Below are 27,623 nucleotides of genomic sequence, written 5' to 3'. Positions count from 1 at the left end.
GCACATGTTCTGCCAATTTAAGGAGATGGACTGGGTCTTTATACTTATATCCCTGACTACAGTCAGGCAACAGTTCGTAAACATGTATTCTAGATGGGAGGTCGGTTGAGAGGTAGTTCAGCCGAATAGATTATTATTTAGCCATTGCATTTATTTATGCAACTATAAAAATTTCAAGTTTTTTGCCATTTTTACCTATGTCAAAGTTTTTGCCTCCTTAAATTATCTATGTTTGAAGACTGGTTAATAACTTCTAGTATGTTCATATGACCCTTGACTTGTGCCGATGTGTTGTAATATAAATAGCAGAAAGTCAAATGTCCAGAGTGAAACATAGTACTTCCAAATCTTTGAACTATGCCAAAAGCAATAGTTTGGTCAACTACCAGGTGCTTTTTCATCTGGCTGACTGTACTGTCGTATTCTGTAAGTAAGCACTTTTTACACAGCTTTTAAATTGTATAACTGCAATGTTTTTGTTTAAATTAGAAACACGAAAAGACGAGTCGAAGCAATTTTGTTATATGTATGCATTACTCCAGGACTAAAATGATTACTTCACAACTTTCCAGTTTCTATAGTATAATTAAAAATTGTGCCTGTCTCTAAAATTTAATTTGTCCATTCACTACAAAACCATTGATGAAGCATTCTTTCTTTACATTGCTTGCTTTTCTCTCCATTTGATTATTGCGCACTTCCCCTGTTTTGTTTTCATTATTTCTCTGCTCAGTAAACTCTACACTCATTTCATTAGGCCTCTGGGTTACAAGATATCGTTTTCTTGCTATGAATTCTAGGTAAATGATGTCATGCTGATTTTATAGTTCCTGCATAGAGCCTATTCCCCATTATATTGTTTTTATTTGAAGTAATAAAAGTGATGTCGTGGAGGCAAGCTTTACAAGAAACAGCTGAGAAAAGGTCACAGTAATTATTCAATGTATATAAAAGAAATGGCTAGGAATTAATTTCCCCTTTAATTAAAATATATGTTTTGTCTTAAAGGGACATTGCCAGTGGTGAATTTTTTTTTGCAAGTACTTCATCCGAATGATAATCAAATGTGACACATCGTAATTATTGACACATCATGTCATTGCATCAACAATTACATTTGACGGAGAAGACATTTAAACTGTAAAAGAGAAATCTTCACTGCTGTAGTTTGTACTGTAGTCAATATAGTCTAGGTTGCAGCATTTTAAGGAAAGTCCCTTAAATAGCAGAATTTAAGCAGATTTTTCTCAGCAGAATGTTCCAGAGGTTTATTTTGTTTGAAAGTTTCCAAACACACTTTTTAAAGTCATAAATGCCCTTTATACAATTCATTAAATTCATTTTTCAAACTGTCATATTTTGTTTTCCTCCACAGAAAGTCTATAGTGACTATGGTAAGTGTTTTTTATAAATTACATGTATACATAATAATATTCAATGTTAAAGTTCTGTTTAATAAAGAACTGGCAATTGATTGAGTAGTTCATAAAATTCTGTAGTAAAATTGCACACTATACATCATTTGGATGATAGTTGCATTGAGATAAAAAGTAGAAATGTGACATGTACATTCACTTGAATTTTCACTGCAATTTAATAGAATTTTCTATGGGTTGATATAAAACTGGTCTTGACTTGAATCTCATAAAACAGGGGCCTATCTTTTGGGTGGCAGTGAGTTTACTGCTCTACTAGCAGCAGGCAGTCAGGGGCCACCATTCATATAACAGTTCCTACACAGTACCACACAGGTTAATGTTCCTCTGGACAATTTATGTAAATCAGGCAAGTTAGTGACCCCCATCCCTGATTTTTTTTTTGTATTTAACGGAGTGGTGCTAAAGCCAACTTTACGCATTATTCTCAGGAATAATATGTTTCTTTATCAAACCCTCCAACACTCTCCTCCCTACCCCTTCCTCCCTAGAAATGTTTTGCTCTTAGTGTGGCAGGACTGCAGTTGCATAATTTTTCTGGAATCACAGACAGTATTATTTGTTTTTTTTTAAAATACAAACTTGCCACCCATGGCCAGATAATTGTGCTCATTTTACAATTGAGAGGAAAATGTTTTTAATTTTAAAATGCCTGAGTCCTCAATGTATGGCTCTGATTAGCCAGCAGGAAGTACCCTGGTAGAGTCCTTGACTAATGGCATAATTACAACATCAGTGAACAATGCTCTAATTCTTGATCCATGCTGCCAGTCCAGATGTTCTGAAAGCCATATTATAACAAACCATATTGATATTGCCAACCATAATGTTTCTCAGCTAGCACAGAGAACAAATCAACAGCCATGCATGTGCCAACTTTTAAAAATTTGTTCTTGGGATGTGGGTAACTCTGACAAGACTGCTTCTATTCTTCGTCCCTAGTTGCCCTGAGAAGGTGCTGGTGGGTCGTCTCCTTCAACCACTGCAGTCCTTGTGGTGACGGTGCTTCCACAATACTAATAGATAGGAATTGCAGGATATTGACTTAACAATGATGAAGGAATGGCAATATATACCCAAGTCAGGATATTCTGCAGCTTAGAGGAGAACTAATGATATTCCCACAACATTGCTGCTCTTGTTCCTTTTGGTGGTAGAGATCGCAGGGGAGGGAGATGCTGTCGAAGTAACCTCGGTGAGTTGCTGCAGTGCATCCTGTAGATCGTACATACTGCAGTCATGGTGCACCGGTGATGGAAGAGGTGGATATTCAGTCCAGTGGCAGGGGAGCAGATGAAGCGCACAGCTCTATTTGGATAATGTTAAGCATCCTGAATGTTGTTGCAGCTGCACCTATGGAGGCAAGTGTTGTGTATTTCATCACGCTTGAGCCTTGGAGAGACTTTGAGGGGCTTGGAGATGAGCCACTATTCGCAGATTACCCAGCCTCTGCTCTGCTCTTATAGCCATGTTGTTGATATTGCTGGTCCAGTTAAGCTTCTGGTCAGTGATTACACACAGGATGGTGGAGGATTCGATGATGGTTGGTCTTTTTCATGCTGGAAATGATCATTACCTGACATTTATGTGGTGTGGATGTTATCTGTCACTTGTCAGCCCAAGCCTGGATGTTTTCAGGTCCTGTTGTAGGCTGGCACGAGTTGCTCCATTATCAGAGGAGTCTTGAAAAGAGCTGAACACTGAAGAATTAACAGAAAACAACCGACTCTTGACCTTATGATGGAGGGAACATCATTGATGAAGCAGTTGAAGATTGTTGGCTCAAGGATGCTGCCATGAGGAATGATTGGCTGCGGACAATCACAACCATCTTACTGTGAGTCAGCTATGACTCCAGCGCAGAAACGGTTTCCATTTGATCTCCATTGACTTCAGTTTTGCTAGGGTCCTTGGTGCCATACTTGGTCGAATGCTGCCCTGACGTTGAGGGCAGCTACTCTCACTTCTCCTCTGGCATTCAGCAATTGCATCCATGTCTGCATCATAGCTGTGATGAGGTCAGGAGTCAAATGTTTCTGGTAGACCCCAAACTAAGCATCAGTAAGCAGGTTATTGGTGAATAGGTGTTGCTTGATGGCACAATTGATTACTTCTTCCGTCACATGAGTGGGAGAAGGCTGGAAGAGTGGTAATTGGCCGGATTAGATGGGTCCTGCTTTTTGTGGGTAGTTCATACCTGGACAATTTTCTTCCATTGTTGGGTAGATGTCAGTGCTATAGCTTTACTGAAACAATTTGGCTGGGGTGGGGGAAGGGCAGCTAATTCTGGTGTGCAGGTCTTCACCATTACAGCCTCTCGCTGTGTCCAGTGAACCTAGCCATCTCGTAGTGTCACATGGAGTGATCCAAATTTTCAGGATATTGACATCTATGATGGTGAAAGCCTCAGAAGGAAGCCCAGTGGGATTGTCCACTTGGCACTTGAGGCTGAAAGCACTTGAAAATACTTTGGCCTTGTCTTTCGCACTCATCTGTTAGACTACACCATGACTGAGATTGGAGATATTCATGGACATTCCTTCTCTCTTTAATTGTCCACCACCATTCTCGACTGGATGTGATAGGGCTACAGAGCTTTGCTCTGGCACATTGGTTGTGGGACCACTTAGCTCTGCCTTTAAACTGCTGCTTTTGGTGTTTAATATGCAGGTAACCCTGTGTTGTAGCTTCGCTAAGTTGGAACCTCATTCTAAGCTATGCCAGGCGCTGCTCCTGGCATGCTGTCAACGCTCCTTATTGACCAGGGTTGATCTCCCAGCCCGATGGAGATGAAAGAGTGAAGGATGTATCAGGCCATGAGATTACAGTTTGCACTATGCAATTTTGTTGCTGCTGAAGGTCCACATGCTTCACGACTGCCCAGTTTTAGCTGCTAGATCTGTCCTCAATCTATTCACTTAGCACGATGGTAGTGCCACACTACATGATGGAGGGCGTCCTAAGGATAGGGCAAGCCCCCTTATCATTTCCAGGGCCCACAGCTGCATGTAGATGTGTATGTTGCCTGCATGTACCCCCCACTGCTTCTTTATTATGGCTGCTGGGATACATCTTCAATTCCAAGCTATTATTTAATTAAACTTACTCTACCAAGCCATAACAAGGTATGTCTACCTTCATTCACGTGTGGAAATTCCTCGTCATGAGGAACGACAAAAGCTGGAAATACAAAAGGTTTATGCAATATGATACGTGGTCCCCTACACAAATACAATTCATGGGGCAATTTACATTGATTGTATACTCAGTGCATTAATCAGCTCAGCACCATAACATTTCAATTAGTATGACTCATTTCAACAATAAATACAAGCCCCTTGTATGGATTCAATTATTTAATGATAGGACCATGTTGAGTATAACTAACAACATAAGCCTTGGAATTAGGTTAGGAGGTTTTGTAAAAATAGGAAATTGAAGAAAGGAATGGGAGATTGGGTTACGTTTAGATGGGAACTATAGACAGAGACCTCTCCCCTGAACAGTTGATAAATCCCTTCAGCTGCCCACAAATAACTTCAACCAGCTTCAGAATGGAGTGGGCTTCACATTGAATGCCAGCCAACTGTGCTTCAGTCACACCCTGACTGGAATTTCCTGTAAAGAAAGTGGCCTAGAAATTCGATCGTTCCCAAAAATGGGTGCGCAGGGGGCATGTGTCTGCACTGCTCGTGCCTGTTAGCGTTGTCCCGGGCCACACGTAATATTTGTGCTATCTGCTCATTACCATGAGTCAGGCTTGCAGCCAGCGCTATCTGTGCAATTCATTGGCTGCATGTCTGTTTGGGGGGCCGGAAATCGGGCGTCTCTGATGCCACTTAAACTGTCTGCAGACAACAGGGAAGCACTTGTGAATAGAGAAAAGGTTGCACCAAGTTCTGAGAGGGCATCATGGTTTTCCGATGCTGCCTTGGAGTCCCTGGTGCAGGCAGTGGACAGGAGGAGGGAAATCCTCTTCGTCCCAGGGGACAGAAAGCCCTCCAGGCAACATCTCTGCCGCCAATGGGAAGACGTCACAGAGGAGGTCAATGCTTAGCTCTCAGGACAATGGCTGCATTGCTAAAAGAAGTTCAATGACCTCACCGGAGTTGTTAAGGTAACAATGCTGCTCTCTTACTCTCTGCTCACACCTCCAGCCTCACTCCTCACAATATTGCTCTGCTATGTTCCCTTCACTCTGCTACAATCATTGCACCACACTTCACTTCACCACCTCCTAAGACTCATATACTCACCACTATTGCAACCCTCATTTCCCCACACCTCACATCTGACGCACAGCATACTAGCTATTCTACCATGACAGGCACATTCTCCAAACGCTTACTACACATTCCCTTCTTACTTGCAGAAGAAGGTCACCCACATCTCCAGACAGCAAGCTGCCAGAGGAGGCCAAGCCTGACTACACACCCTCTCTCCCTTCGAAGAAAGTGTGCTGGCCAACATGGGCAGCGGCAGAATAATGGCTGTGGCAATTGGCAACGCTGCAGGAGATGTCACTCATGGTTTCTTCTCATCTTAGCCTCTTTTTCCCTTCTTGCATCTATCTCACCCTACACACTCTGCATGACAAACTACAGATGGTTTCACCAGCCACTTCTCTCTCTTTGCTCTCCCTTTATACTAAAAGCTACCCCTTGTCCCTCTCTTTCATCTCAGGTGCTGAAGATGTGGACATATCTCTGTGACTTGAGAAAGAGAAGGCCAGCCCTCCTGATAATGCTGCGTCACTTGATTTCACCCTCACAAGCACCAGCTCAGAGGCTGGCACCATGTGCACTTTAGAGGCAGGGCTAGAAGATGGGTCTTCACATGGTGAATCATTGGGCATGTATGCAGGAGCTAGAGCAGGGGGATAAGATGTCACTGGTACCAGCTTGCCAGATGGCAACATCGCAGACTAGCTCTATTACAGAAGACTCAAATGCTAACTTCGAGGACCCAAGCTTACCGAAGAAGACTGATAGGCATATATTGGGATATGCTAGGTGCAGTAGGCAGCTTGCCAGTGAGCTTGCACACAATATTGCAGAGTATGGAGTCCAGCTCCAACTGTATCAAGCCTTAACGCAGAGTACGGAGACCATTCCGTCCAACATGGACTGAGTTCCGTCAACACAACAGTGGCGCCCACCGTCATGAAGCTTCTCCTGATAGCTCTCACAGCTGCCATGGAAGCTCAGATGGCTGCCATCTTTGCTTTGGGAGTAACTATTGGTATGGTCTTCCAGAGCATCACGTCGCTCCTGCACTCTGTTCTCGTGCAAAGCAGCAAGAGTGCTGAGGCGCTGTCCCAAGAGAGTGGCCTTGGCTCCATGGGCGAGGCATCTCTCAGGATGACAGCATGCCTGCTCCCCCGCCACCCACTCCACCAGTGCCCTTGTTGGTGCAACACAGCCAGCTGGACCAGACTGCTCCAGCCCATGCTGAGATTGCTGCAGTCTGTAGCCTTGCCCTCACAGCCCAGAGCTGTTCAAGGTCAAGTGAGGACAAGACCCATAAGGCTGGACTGAATGAAGGCAATCAGATGTTGGTAGTAAGGATGGTGGTAAGGATTGTGGGACTATTAGTGTATAGGGAATGGGAGGGATAGTTTAGGTGAAGCACTCATCGATCAGCTACTCTCTGAGAGCTCTGGCAGGTAGAGACATTGGTGGTCAATGCCTCTTCTGCTCTTCCTCCTCTTCATGCTGCTGTTCCAGTTTGACTTCTTATTGCCCAGGTGGTGGCAAGGGCTGGTCCCTCATGATGGCAAAGTCACGGAGCATGCAGCAGACGACCACAAATCTGGATAGCCACTCAGGTGTACTACAAAGCTCCTCCGGAATGGCCCAGGCAGCGGAAGCATTGCTTGAGCACACCAATTGTTTGTGTGATCACGTTCCTTGTGGCGGCATGGCTCTCGTTGTGGGCCAGCTCTGCAGCTATGCCCGGGTTCCTGTCAGGAGTCATGGGCCATGTCTGGAGGGGATAACCCATGTCTCTCAGCAGCCAGCCTGTAACTTGATGGCCGGGCTAGAATAAAGGTGGCATAGAGGACTGGCACAGGATGAATGAGTCATGACTGCTGCCTAGCTACCATGCACCGACCTGCATACTGCGCTGCCTGTGGTCGCAAACCAGTTATACGTGGATTGTTAAATATGCCAGGCTGGTGATGGGGAGCATGCAAGGCAATATGTGTGCTGTCTATGGCACCTTGCACCCTGAGGCAGTCTGCCATGCCGGCTCTCTCATCCTGCTTTGCTCTGTCCATGGAATACAAGATGTAAGTTCTCCTTCTGGTGTGGAGGCTCTCAGTGACCTCCCTGATACAGTGGGTGGATGGTGAGCTGTGAGATGTCACTGATGTCATCTGCTGCAGCCTGAAAGGAGCCCATGGCATAAATGGAGAAGCCAGATCCAACATGGTGGGCAAAGCATGTCCAGCTCAAAATGAGCGCCCGCTTCCTGCCCACCATATTGGAGGCTTATGAGTCCGTTCAGCGCCTGAAAAATGCGCGCAGCGTGATCGAATTGCTAGATCAATGAGTCAATGGAAACCGGTTTCCAACAAACATCAGAGGGAAGAACAGCTGTTAATGAGAGCAGAAGGCCTTGAAAGCAGTAATTGAACCCTCTTCACAGTAACTGAGAGCTGCTATAGAGGTTGAATATGATGCAGCATATTGTGTTGCTGGGGAGTCATTGGGGAGAAGAAGCTGGATCAGTGGGCTAGGTTCATTCACAAGGCTGAGCAGTTACACAAAAATGGCCCTCAATTGTTCTTCCATTGGCCAAAATCTCTCATCAGTAACAATCTAAACGATTCCTCTGAGCTAGTGCCATTGACTTTCAAACCCATGAGGATATTCATGGGGAGAACATTAGGCTACTTGGCATCTGACCCAAAAGGACCAAATAGAACATTGTAAGATCCCACTTGAATGGATATTGGAGTGTGCTGCACAGATAGAAGGCCTTAATGAACGAGTTTTCCACACTCAATGCTGGCATTCAGGGTCAAGTCACTTAATTCTAATGGTAGGGTGGCAGGTGTGAATGGTATTTTTTGCTGAATTCCTAAAAGTTGCTCTAGCTGAGAAGGGGGACTGCCAGTAAACCTTAGAGAATAAAGCAAGGAATTGTCAACTTACCTTGGAGCTGCCCTTCTGAGGATAGTGAATTGGATTGGAGGGATGCACAACCACAACCTTGGTATTCTAGAACACAATTGTTGTTTCTTTCCACAAGAAGAGAACCCTTGTGAGACATTGAATCTACTGAGGAATCTCATTGATACCAGGGGTACTTAAGGTGTTACTGTGCGCTGTTACAGTTCGTATATCAAATGCTTAGGAAGTCTGCGGAGTAATCAGAAAGGACTAGGCTGGATTTCGCTCTCCTAAGAAATCTAAAGGGCAGGTTGTGGCTTTTATACAAGATCACAGAACACCTTACAGGTAATGGAAAACCCACTTACATTGCTTTCATTGATCTTTGTAATGTTTTTGACCAAGCACTTCATGCAGGCCCATGGAAAAGGTGGAAGCTGTGGAAGTACATGGTTGATTTTATCTAGGATGTGTCCTCCAGCTCCAAGATCCATGTGAATTTTTGGGCAAACAGAAGCACTACCTGTATAGATTTCTCACTAGCTTGATTTGGATATTCTTAAGCATGGGAATGAGTTTCTGCTTGTGTTTCATACATGGCTGACCAAAAAAAACCTGAACACCATAACTGTTCTAATCCCCATCACTGAGAGACAGAGTGCAGATGGATCCCAGTACCAGACCATTAAGGATTTGATGTTTCCTATTAGCCTGCTAGGGATTGGAGGCCAATCTTATACCACCAAGTATTATTTTTCTTATTTAAATTACAAAATATTCTGAACAATAAACATACTTGGTAGCTTTATTGCTTTGGATCTACTGGCATTTAGTGGGTGTGTGTCCACTTACCATAATGATGCTGGTGAATTTGAGGATACCATTGGAAAATAGTACTGCACACACACAGGGAGAAATATTGTCTTGTACAGTGTTGTGTCACTTCTATTAAAGGGACTGATGCATTCAAGCCTATAGCATTCAGAATTCAACAAAAAGTTATTTGTGGATCAATCTGAAATTGTACAGTTCAGGTCATTGATTTAACAGTTCAGTTTAAAACTTATTTCCAAAAAATACAAACATTTAATCAGTTAAGTATTCGCTTATCAGGACACAAGGGTTTCTCTTAATAAAAATATGTTGCTGAGAAGTAATGGATCCCAGTCCAATCCTGTCTGTGCAGTAGGAATTTGATTTCAAAGAAATAATAAAATGAAGGTGTTCGTTGGATCACACTGTTTGCTTAATGTAACAAGATCCTGCAAATACAAGCAAAAAGGACAGAAGTAGAGCTATGCTGAACACATTTCTTTAATACTTTCAAATACACGACCAAAAGCAAAAGGGTATGGTAGCATAGTGGTTATGTTACTGGACTAGTAATCCAGAGGCCTGGACTAAAATCCAGAGTCACGAGTTCAAATCCCGCCACGGCAGCTGGCGAATTTAAGTTCAATTAATTAAATTCAATTAAATAAAAATCTGGACTTAAAATACTAGTATCAGTAATAATGGCCATGAAACTACCAGATTGTCGTAAAAACCCATCTGGTTCACTAATGTCTTTTAGGGAAGGAAACCTGCCGTCCAATATGTGACTCCAGACCCACAGCAATGTGGTTGATTCTTAATTGCCCTCTGAAATGGCCTAGCAAGCCACTCAGTTGTAAAATCTCGCGACGAAAAGTCATAATAAGAATAAAACTGGACCGACCACTCGGCACCAGACATGACAACGGCAAAATACCAAGCCCAGTCGACCTTGCAAGGTCCTCCTTACTAACATCTGGGGACTTGTGCCAAAATTGGGAGAGCTGTCCCACAGACTAGTCAAGCAACAGCCTGACGTAGCCATACTCACAGACTCTTCCATCACCATCCCTGGGTCTGTCCTGCCGGTGGGACAGGACATACCCACCAGAGGTGGCGGTACAGTGATATACAGTCAGGAGGGAGTGGCCCTGGGAGTCCTCAACATTGACTCTGGACCCCATGAAATATCATGGCATCAGGTCAAACATGGGCAAGGAAACCTCCTGCTGATTACCACCTACCGTCCTCCCTCAGCTGATGAATCAGTCCTCCTCCATGTTGAGCACCACTTGGAGGAAGCACTGAGGGTAGCAGAGGGCACAAAATGTACTCTGGGTGGGGGACTTCAATGTCCATCACCAAGAGTGGCTCGGCAGCACCACTGCTGGCCGAGTCCCGAAGGACATAGCTGCTAGACTGGGCCTGCGGCAGGTGGTGAGCGAACCAACACGAGGGAAAAACTTACTTGACCTCGTCCTCACCAATCTACCTGTCGCAAATGCATCTGTCCATGACAGTATTGGTAGGAGTGACAACCGCACAGTCCGCGTGGAGATGAAGTCCCGTCTTCGCACTGAGGACACCATCCAACGTGTTGTGTGGCACCACCATCGTGCTAAATGGGATAGATTCAGAACAGATCTAGCAGCTCAACACTGGACATCCATGAGGCGCTGTGGGCCATCAGCAGCAGCATTGTATTCCAGCACAATCTGTAACCTCATGGCCCGGCATATTCCTCACTCCACCATTACCAACAAGCCAGGGGATCAACCCTGGTTCAATGAAGAGTGTAGAAGAGCATGCCAGGAGCAGCACCAGGCGTACCTAAAAATGAGGTGCCAACCTGGTGAAGCTACAATTCAGGACTACATGCATGCTAAACAGCAGAAGCAACATGCTATAGACAGAGCTAAGCGATTCCACAACCAACAGATCAAAGCTCTGCAGTCCTGCCACATCCAGTCGTGAATGGTGGTGGACAATTAAACAACTAACGGGAGGAGGAGGCTCTGCAAAAATCCCCATCCTCAATGATGGCGGAGTCCAGCACATGAGTGCAAAAGACAAGGCTGAAGCGTTTGCAACCATCTTCAGCCAGAGGTGCTGAGTGGATGATCCATCTCGGCCTCCTCCCGATATCCCCACCGTCACGGAAGCCAGTCTTCGGCCAATTCGATTCACTCCACGTGATATCAAGAAACGGCTGAGTGCACTGGATACAGCAAAGGCTATGGGCCCTGACAACATCCCAGCTGCAGTGCTGAAGACTTGTGCTCCAGAACTAGCTGCGCCTCTAGCCAAGCTGTTCCAGTACAGCTACAACACTGGCATCTACCAGACGATGTGGAAAATTGCCCAGGTATGTCCTGTCCACAAAAAGCAGGACAAATCCAATCCGGCCAATTACCGCCCCATCAGTCTACTCTCAATCATCAGCAAAATGATGGAAGGTGTCGTCGACAGTGCTATCAAGCGGCACTTACTCACCAATAACCTGCTCACCGATGCTCAGTTTGGGTTCCGCCAGGACCACTCGGCTCCAGACCTCATTACAGCCTTGGTCCAAACGTGGACAAAAGAGTTGAATTCCAGAGGTGAGGTGAGAGTGACTGCCCTTGACATCAAGGCAGTATTTGACCGAGTGTGGCACCAAGGAGCCCTAGTAAAATTGAAGTCAATGGGAATCAGGGGGAAAACTCTCCAGTGGCTGGAGTCATTAATAGCACAAAGGAAGATGGTAGTGGTTGTTGGAGGCCAATCATCTCAGCCCCAGGACATTGCTGCAGGAGTTCCTCAGGGCAGTGTCCTAGGCCCAACCATCTTCAGCTGCTTCATCAATGACCTTCCCTCCATCATAAGGTCAGAAATGGGGATGTTCGCTGAATGACTGCACAGTGTTCAGTTCCATTCGCAACCCCTCAAATAATGAAGCAGTCCGAGCCCGCATGCAGCAAGACCTGGACAACATCCAGGCTTGGGCTCATAAGTGGCAAGTAACATTCGCGCCAGACAAGTGCCAGGCAATGACCATCTCCAACACGAGACAGTCTAACCACCTCCCCTTGACATTCAACGGCATTACCATTGCCGAATCACCCACCATCAACACCCTGGGGGTCATCATTGACCAGAAACTTAACTGGACCGGCCATATAAATACTGTAGCTACGAGAGCAGGTCAGAGGCTGGGTATTCTGCGGCGAGTGACTCACCTCCTGACTCCCCAAAGCCTTTCCACCATCTACAAGGCACAAGTCAGGAATGTGATGGAATACTCTCCACTTGCTTGGATGAGTGCAGTTCCAACAACACTCAAGAAGCTCGACACCATCCAAGATAAAGCAGCCCGCTTGATTGGAACCCCATCCACCACCCTAAACATTCACTCCCTTCACCACCGGCGCACTGTGGCTGCAGTGTGTACCATCCACAGGATGCACTGCAGCAACTCGCCAAGGCTTCTTCGACAGCACATCCCAAACCCGCGACCTCTACCACCTAGAAGGACAAGAGCAGCAGGCACATGGGAACACCACCTGCACGTTCCCCTCCAAGTCACACACCATCCCGACTTGGAAATATATCGCCGTTCCTTCATTGTCGCTGGGTCAAAATCCTGGAACTCCCTTCCTAACAGCACTGTGGGAGAACCGTCACCACACAGACTGCAGCGGTTCAAGAAGGCGGCTCACCACCACCTTCTCGAGGGCAATTAGGGATGGGCAATAAATGCTGGCCTCGCCAGCGACGCCCTCATCCCGTGAACGAATAAAAAAAAATAGCAGGACCTCAACGACGAAATCTGCCTCCATGCTGCCAGTTTGGGCAGCCAAGTATCTTAATGGAATGGCAAATAATTCTTAAAACAAATCTTCCAGGATCCTTAATAAAAATAAATCTTTGTAAAAAATATAGCTGGCTGTTTAGAGCCCGAAAACTGACAGAGATAAAGGCAGAAATAATTTTCCACTGCTTTGTTAATCGTTGATATGTTAGAACTCACGATATTGCAAAGATAATATTTCAATGTGCTCCAATCCTAGGGGAAGATCCTACAGGATTGTACGAGGACAGCTATCCCGCTTGGCTAGACTATTCCTACGATAATAATGGTTTGTGAACAATGATTTTTGTACTTATCAAATCATCTTGTAGTTATTGATTTATTTCATTTAGAAAATGTACATTGCAAAATGTTCTATGTAGCGCAATATTCATTCGCAGAACTTTGAATAAAAGTATGTAAATTTATACTTTTGTAAAAAGACAACAAAAATAAGCACAATTTGTTTAACGTTTCTTCCTTTCTTTGTTATTGTACTCAAGTTGTCAAGAAGATTAGCCTTAGTCTTAATTCCACACCAGCTCGTAGGCCCTGAAATTTCATATTATTTACAGCGTCTTTTTAGTGAAAAATCAGGACGAGTACTTTTAATGGCCAGCAAATTTGGTGGAAGACAATTCTTAATATCTACCCCGAAATTGATCCCTCATGAATTTCCACGTACTTCTCTGCACTTCCTGTTATCCTCTTGTCATCTCCCCAATCACCAAATTAGCAAATATTATAATGGAGTCTGTAGCGCTTCGGCCATGAATTTCCTGGTTTTACGCTTGCAATGCACTAGCTATAAATTACTGCAGCAAGGAACGACATTTTGGAGCGGTTGTTTTGCATTCAGCATTGGACTTCTAACTGACTGTAGGGGAGTAATTTTAACTGCTAAAAGCAGGTGGGTTGGGGCGGGTGGGTGGTCAAAATCCCTGGTTTATCAAGCACAACTGCAACCCGGCTCCAACGTGCCCACTTCCATGCACCCAGCCGAAACCTGGAAATCCTGTCCCCACTTAATGCCAATGGGTGGATTGTTAAAGGGACAATTTTCCCCGTTATTGTTACTCACCTTTAAATTTAATGCTCCTGGTCGGCTTTCCCGTGGCTCGTGAATCACGGCAGGTGAAAGGAGGCGGGAAGGGCTGGATCCATGAGGTATGTGCCTTTATAGCACTGCTTATAGGCCAGGAGGAGCAGGAGTGATCGAATCCCCGCGATCGGCCTACCCCCCACCCTTGATGGCCGACCCCCTCCCGACATCCAATTCCTCCTTACCTCCAATCTTCTGCTTGGCTCTGATTCCTTCCGACCTCCGATCTTCTGCGTGGCTCTGAACTTCTGCCGACCCGATCATCTCCCGGCCCACGATCTTCTCCAAAGTGCCCCACCCTCCATGTCCTCCACGGCCCATGACCTCTCCCTTCCTCCCTCCTCTCCGATTCCCGGGTGCGTTCCCTCCCAACTGGCAACCAGCCTGTTAATCTGGCTGGCTGCCGGGCTGAAAACCCGGAAGTAAAATTAATTGCCTTCAATTGAGTTGTGATCGCAGATTCCGACGCACTCAATTCACTTCCAGGTTTCCCACATGAACATCTACCCACCCACTCAATTCCCAACTCCATGCCAAAATCATGCCCCAGGAGTGTGAGACCACTGGGAGATTGTGACCATCCCCACCAACAACAAGGGCTTCTTAAGAGTAGAAATGGCATTTCTTATGGGCATATCTTTGTATGCCATTCTCATGGAGTAGGGACAGGAGAGGTTGGAGGAAAGGAGAATGAGGTAGCTTTTAAGGAGGATGAACGGCACAAGAATTTGCCCCTCAAAAAGAATACATAAGCAATATAGGTCCTATGAGGACCTTAGTGAAGAGGTGAGTATTAGAAGAGTGCACGTCATCAAAGAGGCTCTGCCCCGTACTCCCTGAGGACTTGCAGCCATGATTATCTGCCCATACCGCTCTGTCTGTGGCTATTAAAGGTGACAACAGCACTCAATTTTTATGCACTGGGTCATTTTAGGCAGTCACAGGGATGCATTTGTCAGGTGACTGACACACTTTTCAGGTGAACTGGGGTACTTATCCAGTTTGGCATTACAGCAAGATTGGACCACCAGTTTTCTGGGGTTTCTGACTTTTCCAAGGTCCAAGGTGTAATAAATGACAACCACATAGCTTTGCGATCTCTTACATTCTACCTCCTCAACAGAAAGAGTTTCAACTCCCTGAATGGACAGATTGTGTGTGACAACATGCAAGGTATCATGCACAGTAAAGCGAGATTTGCTGGAGACTTTCAAGATTAATTTGTCCTTCAGAATTGTGCCCTCCCTGAGCTCTTCAAGAAAGAAAGTCATGTCAAAAGATAGCTTGGTGGTGACAAGGTGTAATCCTTGCTTCAATGGACAATGACCCCACTAAGAGTTGAGCGAACAGCATCAGAGGAACACTACAATGCGGCACATGCCTCTACCAGAATAGTCATCAAGAGGACCATCAGAGTCCTAAAGGGTCTGTGCCCTGCAAAACTTCAGCATCCAAAAAGGCCTGGACTTGGACAATTTTGCAGAGGTGGCCCGAGTTACTTTGGAGGCAGAAATACATGAAGGAGAGCATCACGATAACTGTCACTCAAGGACTCCTCAGTGACTGCTACAAGGAGCTTCTGAGCACAACTGATCACTGAAGACATCTCTTACGTTTCACACACTCTACCTTTGCCACCATTGCCTTAGTCCATTTTCCCCAACCTTCAAATAAAGGACAAATACTTTAATTTATTATCCATCCTAGAAAATTACAACACCTCAGATCATTTTGCCCGACCTGACTATGCCAATAATAATCATCTGATTGAATAAGTCAATACAAAATAAGTGCACCCTTTCCTGTATGACTCTAATCTCCATCAACTATTCTTAAGTGAATAGATGCCAATTTACTCCTTCCTTATCCATGCTTCCCCAGGCCTTTCTTTCTCCTATTCTAGTACTTCTCTATAGCTGCAACCTCAAGGCCAGAATCAAAAGAGGTGGTTAGCTGTTCCTGTGCTATAAAAGGCTAACAGAACAGGCATGGCACTCCTCTCATTGTCACCTCCTATGTGCCACTGGCATAGTGGCATGACTGGAGAACAGCAGCCTCAGATAGATTTCTTCCAGTTGTCACTATACTACTGGGCCTTGGGGCTAATCAGCAGTATGGTTGATCTAATGGCAGTTATCAAAGAAAGAACTTGCATTTATAAAGTGCCTTTCATGACCCCAGGATGTCCCAAAGCTCTTCAGTGTAGTCACTGTTGTTACAACACGGCAGCCGCAAGGTCCCACAAACATTAATAAGATAAATGACCAGATAATCTGGTTTAGTGCTGTTGGTTGAGGGATAAATGTTGGGCAGCATACCAGGAGAACTTTCCTGCCCTCAAATAGTGTCATGGGATCTTTTACAGCCACCTGAAAGGGAAGACGCGGCCTTGTTTTAACATCTCATCTAAGAGATGGCACCTCTCCCAGTGTGGGCATTGAAGTATCGGGCTAGATTATCTGGAGTAGGGCTTGAACCCACGACTTTCTTACTCACAAGCGAAAGTGCTACCACTGATCCAAGATTGATGATCCAAGATTGACAATCCAATCCTGAGTGCCCTGAGAGACAACAATCTGCACCCTGGCCGCCAGGGTCTGGAACCTGGTACACAAGGTACTGTCTATCCTGTTGCCTTTTGCCACTAGATCTATAGCCTGAGCTCCTGTGGAGGAAGAGGCAGAGACTGGTCCCTGGCTGCTGCTTAGGTGGGGATCAGCTGCAGGTTCCAAAGAAACTGCCACATGCTCCATTTATGTCTGCAACAAACAAAATACTTCCCTGATGTTGCCATAAGTGAGAAATGTTGAGACTACAGCCACAATTGTTAATTGCTGCACGTCCTCAGAGAATGATCTCTGAACCTGCATGTAAGTGTGATATTCCTCGATTATCTTTCTTTTCAGGCGAGTACCCATGAGTTCTAGGCCTCACAGCTCCAAAGCTTTCTCCTCGGCCTCCACTGGGAAGGTGGCACATCCTCAACCACTCCCAATTTCCCTCCTGCTCTACCTCATCCTCACTGACACTATCTAATTTACCTTCCCTTCCTGAGTGAAAGTATCTGAGCTGGTGCTTGGGAGTGAAAAAGTGACAGAGGGGTGAGATTGAGGTGGCTGTGGCAAAGGAACATGGGGCAGGATATTGGTCCAGGGAAGTATGGGTGGGTTTGATAGTGACTTACTCTCCCTCTTCACCATCAACTTCCTCATCTTCGTCATCCTGATAGTCAATGAGGAAGAAGGGGTTCCATCTCTCATCCTCCTCATCATCATTGTTGTTGTCCTCCTCATCCTAATAATTTGTTTCCCTGATGCTGTGGTGAATCTGTAGGAAAGGAAGGCACAAGCCAAGAATGGGTGAGCATTGCCATGGTGACTGTGTAATTGTGTAGCCATTAATCTGATACGAGCACTGTGCCCCCTGACCTCACATCTCCCACAGCAAGAGCCTCTCCATCAGCTCCATAATCTGCTCCTTATAGGGATGAGCTCCTTGATGTTAAGGATGCTCCCTCTGGATCCCTGCCCCTTATAAGCATTGTGTGCTAGTTGCTCCTGCAACTGTTAATTATGTGAAGGATGGCAATTATCTCCCTGGTGGCAATGGAGAGCTGATGTAAGAGATGAGTTGGTGACACCCTGTTAAAGTGAAGAAAGGGGTTTTGAGGTTATGCATGCAAGTGAGTGCTGATTGGGGACATGGCTACATATATGATAAGATCCTTAGTTAATGCTCCCTTTAACCAGAGTGCAGTGTAAAGGGGTAGTAGTAAAGCTCTTAATTTTAGACAGCAAAGAGCGTACTAGTGCCCAGGGCGGCCAAGGAGGAAAAGTTAGAGTAGTGGGTGTGTTATCCTGATCTGGTTCACATCATTGAACTTTTTGCTGCACTGGTCTGCAGTTCAGGGCGTGGAAGCAGCTTCGAGGAAATTCCATGCTTATGTCATAGGGGGTACCACTTTCTAATTTATCTGGTACATTCTTCAAGAAGTCATGCCCCTGAAATTTCCATGGGGTTTCTCCCAACATACTGCCATAACTCCAATAGAAGATCAGTGGAAGCTTCGGAGAATCAGCATGAATGGCTAAAAACAGCCATTTATGCCATTTCTCCAGGGTTTCTTCTGATCTTCTGTGGTAGTCACGGCAGGAGAACTGCTTGGAAGTTCTCCCTATAGAGATTAATTTAAATGAACTTGAAGCATTATGTTTGTTTGCTTATTGTAATATGGATTGTCACGGGTGAATAATGCAGAATCTAAAATGGCTGCTACCCATTAATATTTACAAAATGCAGAATCGTGTTAGTAAATCCAAAACTGGTAAAATTCTTTATTCTCCAACGACACTGTCTTTGCTCAGCATAATGACATTCTTTATTGACCAACTGACTTTTACTAATGGAATTTTAATTCTAACAACAACTAAGAAAAGCTGTGTAAAGATTCTGATGATTATATTAACATAAGCAACATTCTTCTAGATCCTTGTCTTTCAAATCCTTGCCGCAATCAGGGAACCTGTGAATCAACTGCTTCAGGTTACTACTGCCGGTGTCCTCGTCCATTTAATGGAAAAAACTGCCAAAAAGGTAATGTTCTTATTATCTTTTAATAGTATTAATGAATGTTATAAATAAATGCTAATATTTCTCAAGTTACCTTTAATTTATCAATAGTATTTGTATAGATGACTGTGCTTTCTTTGTTTATAGATTAAATATCGGTTTCCTTTTCATCTCGCTGCCCCCCTCCCCCGCCTTAACCCAGAAGCATGGTTGAAATAGGGAACTCAGCAGCTTGTTGGATTAAGCTTGTATGCAGTAAAGCTATGTCGCACCACATTAGTGCTCCAACCTTCTTTGCCACTGCATCACCCATTAAAAACAGATCATAAGCATATCAAGCCTTACATGTAGGGTCATGCTTTTACTACAACTGTTAATGCACATCCAAGTAGATGCAGTGAAAGCTGTTCAGTGTCATTGCTAGTTGGCGGAATCATTTGATAAAATGAATTTCCTTAGTGTGATCAGCTTAGTGGATGATTTACAACCCATACAAGTACGTCATGTTTATGAAAGGTTGAATCAATAATTTTATTTTTCTGCAAAAGTTACTGAAGATTAGGCCATAATTATATGGAAAGATGTACTTATGGATGAGTCTCCCATTTCAGCACTTAATCTGCATTGGATGGTCAACTAAAACTATGGAGGAATGTTTTGCAACTGGAGAGTGGGATCTACAATAAGGTCAACATACATGAAGAAAAAATGAATATACACTGGCTGTTCACTTCAGAAAGGGCAAACAATGTACTGGTTGGAGTTTAGGTAAATTTACACCAAGGCAGTAATGGTGCAGTAGGCCCCACTGCTTGATTTTACCCTGTTTTCCATCACTATCCTACCCAGTTTCAGGCAGGATAGCAGAGGAAAATCCATCACCTGCTTTCAGACCAGGAGGGTGCTTGGTATATATTGCAATCATTACAGAAAAGTGTTGTGTTCCAATAGCATGCTTCTTTTTAAATTCAGGTCCAGGAGATCAGAATCCAAATGCTCAGCAGCCGAGGATGTACATGTGCTGGCTTTGCAGGAAGAGGTTCATAATCCTCCACTGCCACCAGCACCAGCTCATTGTGCTTTGTGTCACCCATTACCATTCTGCAACTCACTATCTAAATCTCATAGGGTGGATATACCTATGCTGGTGCTTGCACAAGAAGGAGTGAGCGATGTATTACATAGAAAGTACAGCACAGAAACAGGCCACTCAGCCCAATTGGTCCATGCCGGTGTTTATGCTCCACATGAGCCCCCTCCCACCCTTCTTCATCTAACCCAATCAACATAGCCTTCTGTCACTTTCTCCCTCATGTCTTTTTCTAGCTTCTCCATAAATGCATCTATGTTAGTTGCCTCAACTACGCCTTGTAGTAGCAAGTTCCACATTCTAACCACTCTCTGGGTAAAGAAGTTTCTCCTGAATTCCCTATTGGATTTATTAGTGACTTATTATATTTATGACCTCTAGTTCTGATCTCCCCTGCAAGTGGAAACACCTTCTCCACATCTACCCTATCAAACCCATGTAGGATGCTTTGAGTTTCTATCTGCTGGGGAGGCATTGGGACCTGGCACTACTCCTTGTGATGTGCCTCTAGAAAGCGAAGAGGACCATAGGTTAGAATACTGGCTGCATGACACCCTTTCAAATGTTCACTACATGACTGTGTATGTGGATTGTGTTTGAGTGTGGCTGTGCACAAATGCATGAATAGGATGAGAAGGAAGAATATGAGAAGGATGGTATTCATTCTGAACTTTGAAGAGGCCTTCAATGTCGGCTTCCCCCACTCTCTCTATGCCCTTTGGTCCAAAGATCTTCAAGGTGGCATCTTCAAATGCATTCAAGCACTTGATGTTTTGTGAGCTTCCTCCAGCCCATGTCTGCTGCCTTCTGTTATGTAAGGAAAGAAGCAGAATTGAGAGGTTATAAGTGTCGCAGCACATATAGTGAGATTCAAGTGGCCATCCTGCATCCTGATTGTGGGTGTAATTACATGTATATTGGATCACAGAGCAAGATTCAAATGGCAAGATTTATGGGGTGAAGCCCTTTAAGGATAGTGTGAGGGAAGATTTGCAGATATAAGTTACTGCTGCGTAATGTTCCCTGCTGCAGAATGGGCACACAATGAACTGTAAGATAGTGTGCAAGGGAGGAAACCCTTAGTGGCATGGAGATTTTGCCCAGCTACTTAGTATAAGATAATAAAGAACTTGCATTAATATAGCACCTTTCATAACCTCAGTACATTCCAAAATGCTTCCCAACCATTGAAGTATTATGTGGACAGTTCCTTGGATTTCCTCTTCTGTCCTACCTGTCCTCAAACAGCAATCTCCCAATGATAGCTGATATGAATGCAGGGAGCTCACTGTAAGTATACATATAGGGCTGCTCCTAGATGATTTGATTGGCAAGGCATCCTCCATTTTGGTGGGTGCAAATAATGTGCTATTCCACTCCTGCCCATCCTGCAACTATCATAGAAAATTCAACCCTAATATGCCCTCAGCATTACAGCCAGTATTTTCTGCTGGAGTTATGCCACTGTATAACTCCAGTAGGTAGGGATGGAGAATTGGACAGGTAGCCCCTATCACTTCTGAAATTTTCTGCTGGAAGTGATGGGGGACATAAAGTGTCTCCACCCTGATTATGGGCATGGTAACCACAAGATACACACATAACATGAATATCACACATGCATATTACATCATTTGCACTAAAGCAACACTGGTACATTCCTGATATCCAGAGTTATTGTGGATGAGGAGGGGCAATTTAAAATTGAACAGGCTGTCTCACAAGGTGATAAATTGCTTTGGTCAAGGCTGGAGGTCAAAAGCAGAGCCGTAGGCAGGCCCAAAGCCTACCCTACGGAGTTTAGACTGGGATTCCAGCAGAGCGGAAAATCCCTCTTTACATATTTAAGTAGTTTGCAATAAAAATACATTCTCTGTTAATTTGTCCAATGAAACAACATTAACAAATTCAATTCTTAATTATTCTTAAAGATTTAAAAAATTTAACTGCAACTTTTCACATTTTCTAAAATTAAATCTAAAAAAAGTTATTTTTAAAATGTATTTACATTTTTAAATGTATAGAATTAAAACAAATAATCTGTAGTATTTGTAATAATTTACTGCTCAGATAGGAATGGTTTAAAAAAAAGCACAAAATAACTGATTTCATCTTTCATGTGCTGATTTAAATCCACGAGATGAATGAGTAATAGCTGAATGCAGACTGTTAGCATAGATCTTGTTTCTTTGTTGCAGTGAATGATCCTTGTAAGAGAAACACTTGCAAAAATGGAGAATGTGTTATCCAGCCAAACCCACCATATTATAAATGTAAATGCAAACACCCATATACACCACCATCATGCAAAAAAGGTAAGACTCAATACTATTTATTATTATGAATCATATAATCTTTTGATATTTAGAAATAAATGACAAAATACTTGATTGCCACAACAAACTTTGAATGGGCGATGTCAATGTGGGGGTGGGTTTTCACTTTTACTGGCAGGTAGAAAATGAGCCGTAGTGGTTCAGCCGCCTGTTATACACACCGTCCAATTGAAGTCAATGGAAACGAGTGTAAAATAGGTGGTGAATCTACTACCACCTATTGTCAGCCCAATGGTAAAAGTGACAAATCACCCCCTGTGGTTTTTCACAGCCTTGAGCGTAATTTTCTTCCTGTTATAGTTTGATTTTGTAGCACACAGTGAAGTTTATTATTCCACGTGCATTATACTCATTATTCAATGGATATAGGGATCGGAGGAAAGTGGAGTTGAGGCCAAAGATCAGCCATGATCTGATTGAATGGTGGAGCAGGCTCGAGGGGCCCTATGGCCTACTCCTGCTCCTATTTCTTATGTTCTCTCTATATTTCATTCTCATATCTGTTTAGTTAGAAGAGCATCCTTGTTTTAAAAGCCAAAATAGAGTAAAAGCAGGAAAGAACATTGAGGGTAACCTATAGCTTTTGGTGAAAAGAATACTAGCTCATCCTTAGATAATGTTTAGTCTACTCCTGGTATAAGGTTTGTGTATAATTGTAGGAAGGATGCGATATTCTTTCATAAGTCTCCCTTTCATTGATGACTCAAATAATCATCTATCTGCGATAGTTTGATTTAACCTTATGTTTTGGACTGATAGGAAAATATTCTCAAGGTGTTTCTAGTATGTCAGAAATCCTCCCCATATTTCAGAAGCAGTATCTTTCTCCTGGGCACTTTGCAGCCTTCTGGTCTGACTTGCATAATTTAAGACCTGAACAGTATCCCACATTTTTTTGCCTGTTTCTCCTGTCATTTCATTCCCATTTATTCTAAAACCGTTTTTATCACTTTTGTCTTTCTAATACCTTTTTACTGTGCGGTTGAGCTGTCTTCACTCTCCTTTTTGATTTCCAAAGCTTGATGGAGATGATCTTTATCATCCTCCACTTTTTCACCTCTTTCCAGCATGTTTAAAATTTGTTTACAGGCCTTTAAACTGATTAACCACAAACGCAAGAAAGCAGTTAAACACTAGGCTCTTGACTTTCGTCTGTTGTTCTCTCTCCCCATTTCATTTTGTTCAGTCCTATTAAAGTGCTTGCTTGTGCTTCTAGGTTCAAATTCAGACAAATGGTCTACTCCTCTAACATTAACATTTCTCTTCACCGATGTTGGTGGACCTGCTGTGTATTTCTAGCTTTTGCTGGTTTTTATTTCACATTTCCAGCATTTGTAATTTGTTAGGACTTTTTTCTCTCAAGTAATCATTTTGACAATTGTGTCTTTCAAGCAACCGCACCATGTAGCCCTAATCCTTGTAAAAATAGAGCAACATGCAGAGCTGGGAAGAAGAAAGGAACCTTCACCTGCAACTGCCTAGGAACATTCAGAGGGGAACTATGTGAAATAGGTAATATTACTAGCTGTGACCGATGTCTTTAATATAAATGTATTTATTTATTCACAGTGTACCAGTTAAACCATTTCCATTACAGTAACCTGCATCCACAGTAAAAGCCATCATCCATTTACTCACAATAGGTAGCATTCCAAAGTGTCGCCAGCCGTTTAACATAGAAATGTGTTTTGGAAACATGGGTGATAAAGTCATTAGTAGAGAATTGGCTTTGGTGAGTGGAAATTATATGATAGGATTCCAAAATCCAGTAGTCCCACCATTGGCAACTGTAACTTCAGTCGCATATGGCTCAATTTTAGGGGGCAATTGCGGGTGCGTTGGGGGCAGGGAGGCTCCGAAAATCGCAGAAATCCCGTTCGGGTTCGGAAGCCGGCTCCAACCCACCGACTTCCGAGTTTCCCAGGGTCCCACCTGTGTGCACGTGGGCGACCTGAGACCGCAAGTCCTGCCGGCAGTTAAAGCCAGCGGGATGACAGTTAAAGAGCCAAATGTGCCTCATTAAGGTACTTAAGGCACTTTACTTGTGACAGATTAAGTTATTGTAATGATTTTTAAACTTACCCGGGCAGCTGTCCCACCACTTCTGATTCACACCTGGTGAAACCAGGCATGAAGGGTCGGACCAGGGAAAAAGAAACGAAATAAATTAAATAAAAAACCATAGAAGGAAGTTAACACATAAAATGAACCTACCTTTGCACCCTGCTCCGATGTCCGATGTCTCCCTCTCCGATCTCCCCCTCTTCACCCCCCCCCGATGCCCCCCTCTTCACCCCCAATCTTCCCTTCTTCCCCCCCACCCCGACCTTCCACACCAGCGCTGGATGACATCTTGCTCTCTCTCTTCCCCTGCTCCCACCTTGTGTTGCAGTTCCTGACAGCAGCCAGCCTGTCAATCATCAGCAATCACCATGCGATTGCGTCGGAAGTGGTAAGTTTTGTTCATGCAGGTTTGCCACGTTCATCTTCACCGCCCCCCCTCTCCCCCACCGCTGCCAACCCACCACCATTGCAAAATCGACCCCATAGTCTCCAGTCTCTGGAATTCCTTCCCTAAACCCCTCCGCCTCTCCACCTCCCTCTCCTCCTTTAAGACCCTCCTTAAAACTCACCTCTTTGACCTAGCTTTAGGTCACCCCTCCTAATATCTTACTCTTTGGCTTAGTGTCCATTTTTCATTATGTATCTGTGCAACACCTCTGGACACTTCTTCTACATTAAAGGCACTATATAACTGCAGGTTGTTGCTGTTATTGTTGTAGTGTTGTTTATTTTCTGCACTACACATTGCTTTCTGTGGCCCGTTACATGTTAATAAATTGATGGGAAAACATTTTCTTAATCTATAAAAGGCCTGACTTTGTTAAACATTTAGAGATATGTCAGTAATTTTAAATTTCATGGTCTGAGTTATACTGGGTAAAACAAATGACAAAGATGATTGGAAGAGCTAAAAGAAAGATGGAATCCTTAAGAATCCTTAGTCCAACTTGTCACAGTTACATTTTCATTATATTAAAAAAATTATATCCTCTCAATGATGGAATGTTGTACTTTGTTTGGCAGATTTTAGAGAAAATTCATCTCTTGATATTGGACTAGGTGTCGGGCAGATCCATGTAAACTGTTGAAATGGACAATGATAGTCTACCCACATCTGAGAGCACGTTCCACAAGATCAGAGATACGTGGGCAGGCTGTCAGTTCTCTGTGAGATTGTGACTGGAACAATGCTACACAATGGCCCCTAAAACCTCAGCCGAATATGTCAGGTTATGACTTTCCAGGATAGCTTTGGGGAAGGAAGGTGTGAGGCAAAGTCTCCCCCACCTCTTTCAAGGCCATCATCATTAGGGGGTGCTTGTGGAGATGGGGTGGGGGCAGCAGATATGAGGACTTACTAGGAGGGGTCTGTGACAGCCCCGCCCCCCCCCCCCCCCGACCCAGGCACTTACACTCGAGATGCATCCCTAATTACTTGGACACCTGTCATTTGCAGGCAAATTAGACAATCTCTCCCTGACCTATAAGGTTTACCTGAGCCAGCAACGGAGTTCTAAGTGGTCACAATCCAATCATAAATGCCAGGATCACAGGCTTACGGATTTTCAGGGCCAGTTAACCCAGTTCTCCATATTGGGAACATAAAAGCAGCGGTTGCTTCATTATAACATTCTATAGCCTGGACATCACGATTGGTTGTATTAGCAGACAAACACTTAATATGTTCAAAGGTCCACTATTTTAGTGGAGAGGGTAGTGCATTTAAAATAAACAGACTAATGCCTACATTAAAATAACAGACAAAAGAACGTCACACGAACGCTTTAAGCATTTGTCCACTAATACTGCCAGCAGTAATTTCTAAACACACACCAATTTCAAAAGTTCACATGAAATACCTGCAGTAAAGCTGCAAACACTTTATCAACCAAGTTTATTGGAATATGCATTAGGCAATAGGAAATCTCTGTGTTGGCACCTTAATACAATTTCCTCAAGCCTTTCTCTGCTATTAGTAACCACCAGGATCGAATTCATGACACATCTGTCTCTGTTGAATTTAACATGGGTTCCATCCTAGTTATGCTAGTTAATATTAAGAAAAAAAAACAAAAAATGCTATCTACATAATTTTTTTCCAAAATCCAAATTAAAAAAAAAGCAAGAACAAACTAGCCAATAATGAAACAACATGCATGAATAAAGAGATAGGAGTAAAATTGAAACTAAAGGAAAAGGCATACTCTAAGTACATAAACAATAAAGGAGAGGATAACAAACGGGAATACTAAGGTTAGGAAAGAAATTTAAAAAAACAATTAGGAAAGCAAAGAGGAACTACAATATTAAATTATCAAGGAATATAAAAAGAAATAGTGAAGAATTCTACAGACACATAAATAACAAAAGAAAAACCAGGATAGGGATAGGGCCACTAAGGGATGCACAAGATAAACTCACAGTAATGACTGCAAAATGGCAGAAATATTGAATAGTTACTTTGTCTCAGTATTTACCAGGGAGACTAGCAAGTTGGTCATGACATTAGAAAAAGAGATCTAAAAAGATATAGAGGGGGGAGATAATTGATAAACTAATCAAACTTAAAGAGGATAAAACCCCTGGTCTGGATGGATTGCATCAGTGAATATTAAAAGAAGTTAGGGAGGAGCTAGCAGAGGCACTATTATATATATATAAAAATTCATTAGAAAAGGGAATAGTTCCAGAAGACTGGTGGACAGCTAATGTTATTCCTATATTTAAAAAGGGAACTAGAACAAGTCCAGGGGATTATAAACCAGTTAGCTTAACGTCAGTGGCAGATACGATAATAGAATCTTTACTCAAAGATGTAATAGAAAAACATCGAGAGAACAAAAATATAATAAAGAATAGTCAGCACGGATTTCAGAAGGGAAAGTCATGCTTGACCAACCTTACTGAATTCTTTGAAGTAGTAGCAGAAAGAGTAGACAAGAGTAATGTCGTAGATGTAATATATTTGAATTTTCAAAAGGCCTTCGATAAGGTACCGCATTGTAGATACGTGACTAAGGTCAGAGCATGTAGGATCAGGGGATAGGTAACAGAATGGATAGCAAGTTGGCTACAAAACAGAAAATGGAAAGTAGGGTTAAGGGTAGCTACTCAGGCTGGCAAAAGGTGGGAAGTGATGTTTCACAGCGATCAGTGCTGGGACCACTGTTGTTCATAATTTACATTAACTATTAGAATTCGGGAATCAGAAGTACAATTTCAAAATTTGGGGTTAACACCAAATTGAAGCGTGTAGTTAATACAAA

The 27,623-nt window shown here is 43.5% G+C and overlaps 1 protein-coding gene across 1 annotated transcript in view; it reads left to right on the top strand.

Moving 5' to 3' along the window:
- The first annotated feature begins 320 nt into the window (after positions 1-320).
- Positions 321-27,623, top strand: part of habp2 (hyaluronan binding protein 2) — a 92,528-nt gene continuing 65,225 nt past the window's right edge. The window contains exons 1-6 of the mRNA XM_068002808.1: positions 321-426; positions 1,376-1,394; positions 13,417-13,485; positions 18,784-18,891; positions 22,156-22,272; positions 23,686-23,805. Of these exons, the coding sequence (XP_067858909.1) occupies positions 358-426; positions 1,376-1,394; positions 13,417-13,485; positions 18,784-18,891; positions 22,156-22,272; positions 23,686-23,805 (502 nt within the window). The 5' untranslated portion in view covers positions 321-357. The remainder of the gene's footprint in view (positions 427-1,375; positions 1,395-13,416; positions 13,486-18,783; positions 18,892-22,155; positions 22,273-23,685; positions 23,806-27,623) is intronic.

This window comes from Heptranchias perlo, chromosome 21 (genome assembly GCF_035084215.1).
Source record: "Heptranchias perlo isolate sHepPer1 chromosome 21, sHepPer1.hap1, whole genome shotgun sequence".
NCBI classification, from domain to species: Eukaryota; Metazoa; Chordata; class Chondrichthyes; order Hexanchiformes; family Hexanchidae; genus Heptranchias; species Heptranchias perlo.
The sequence above is the reverse complement of the archived record's forward strand: the minus strand, read 5'-3'. Positions and strand labels throughout refer to the sequence as shown.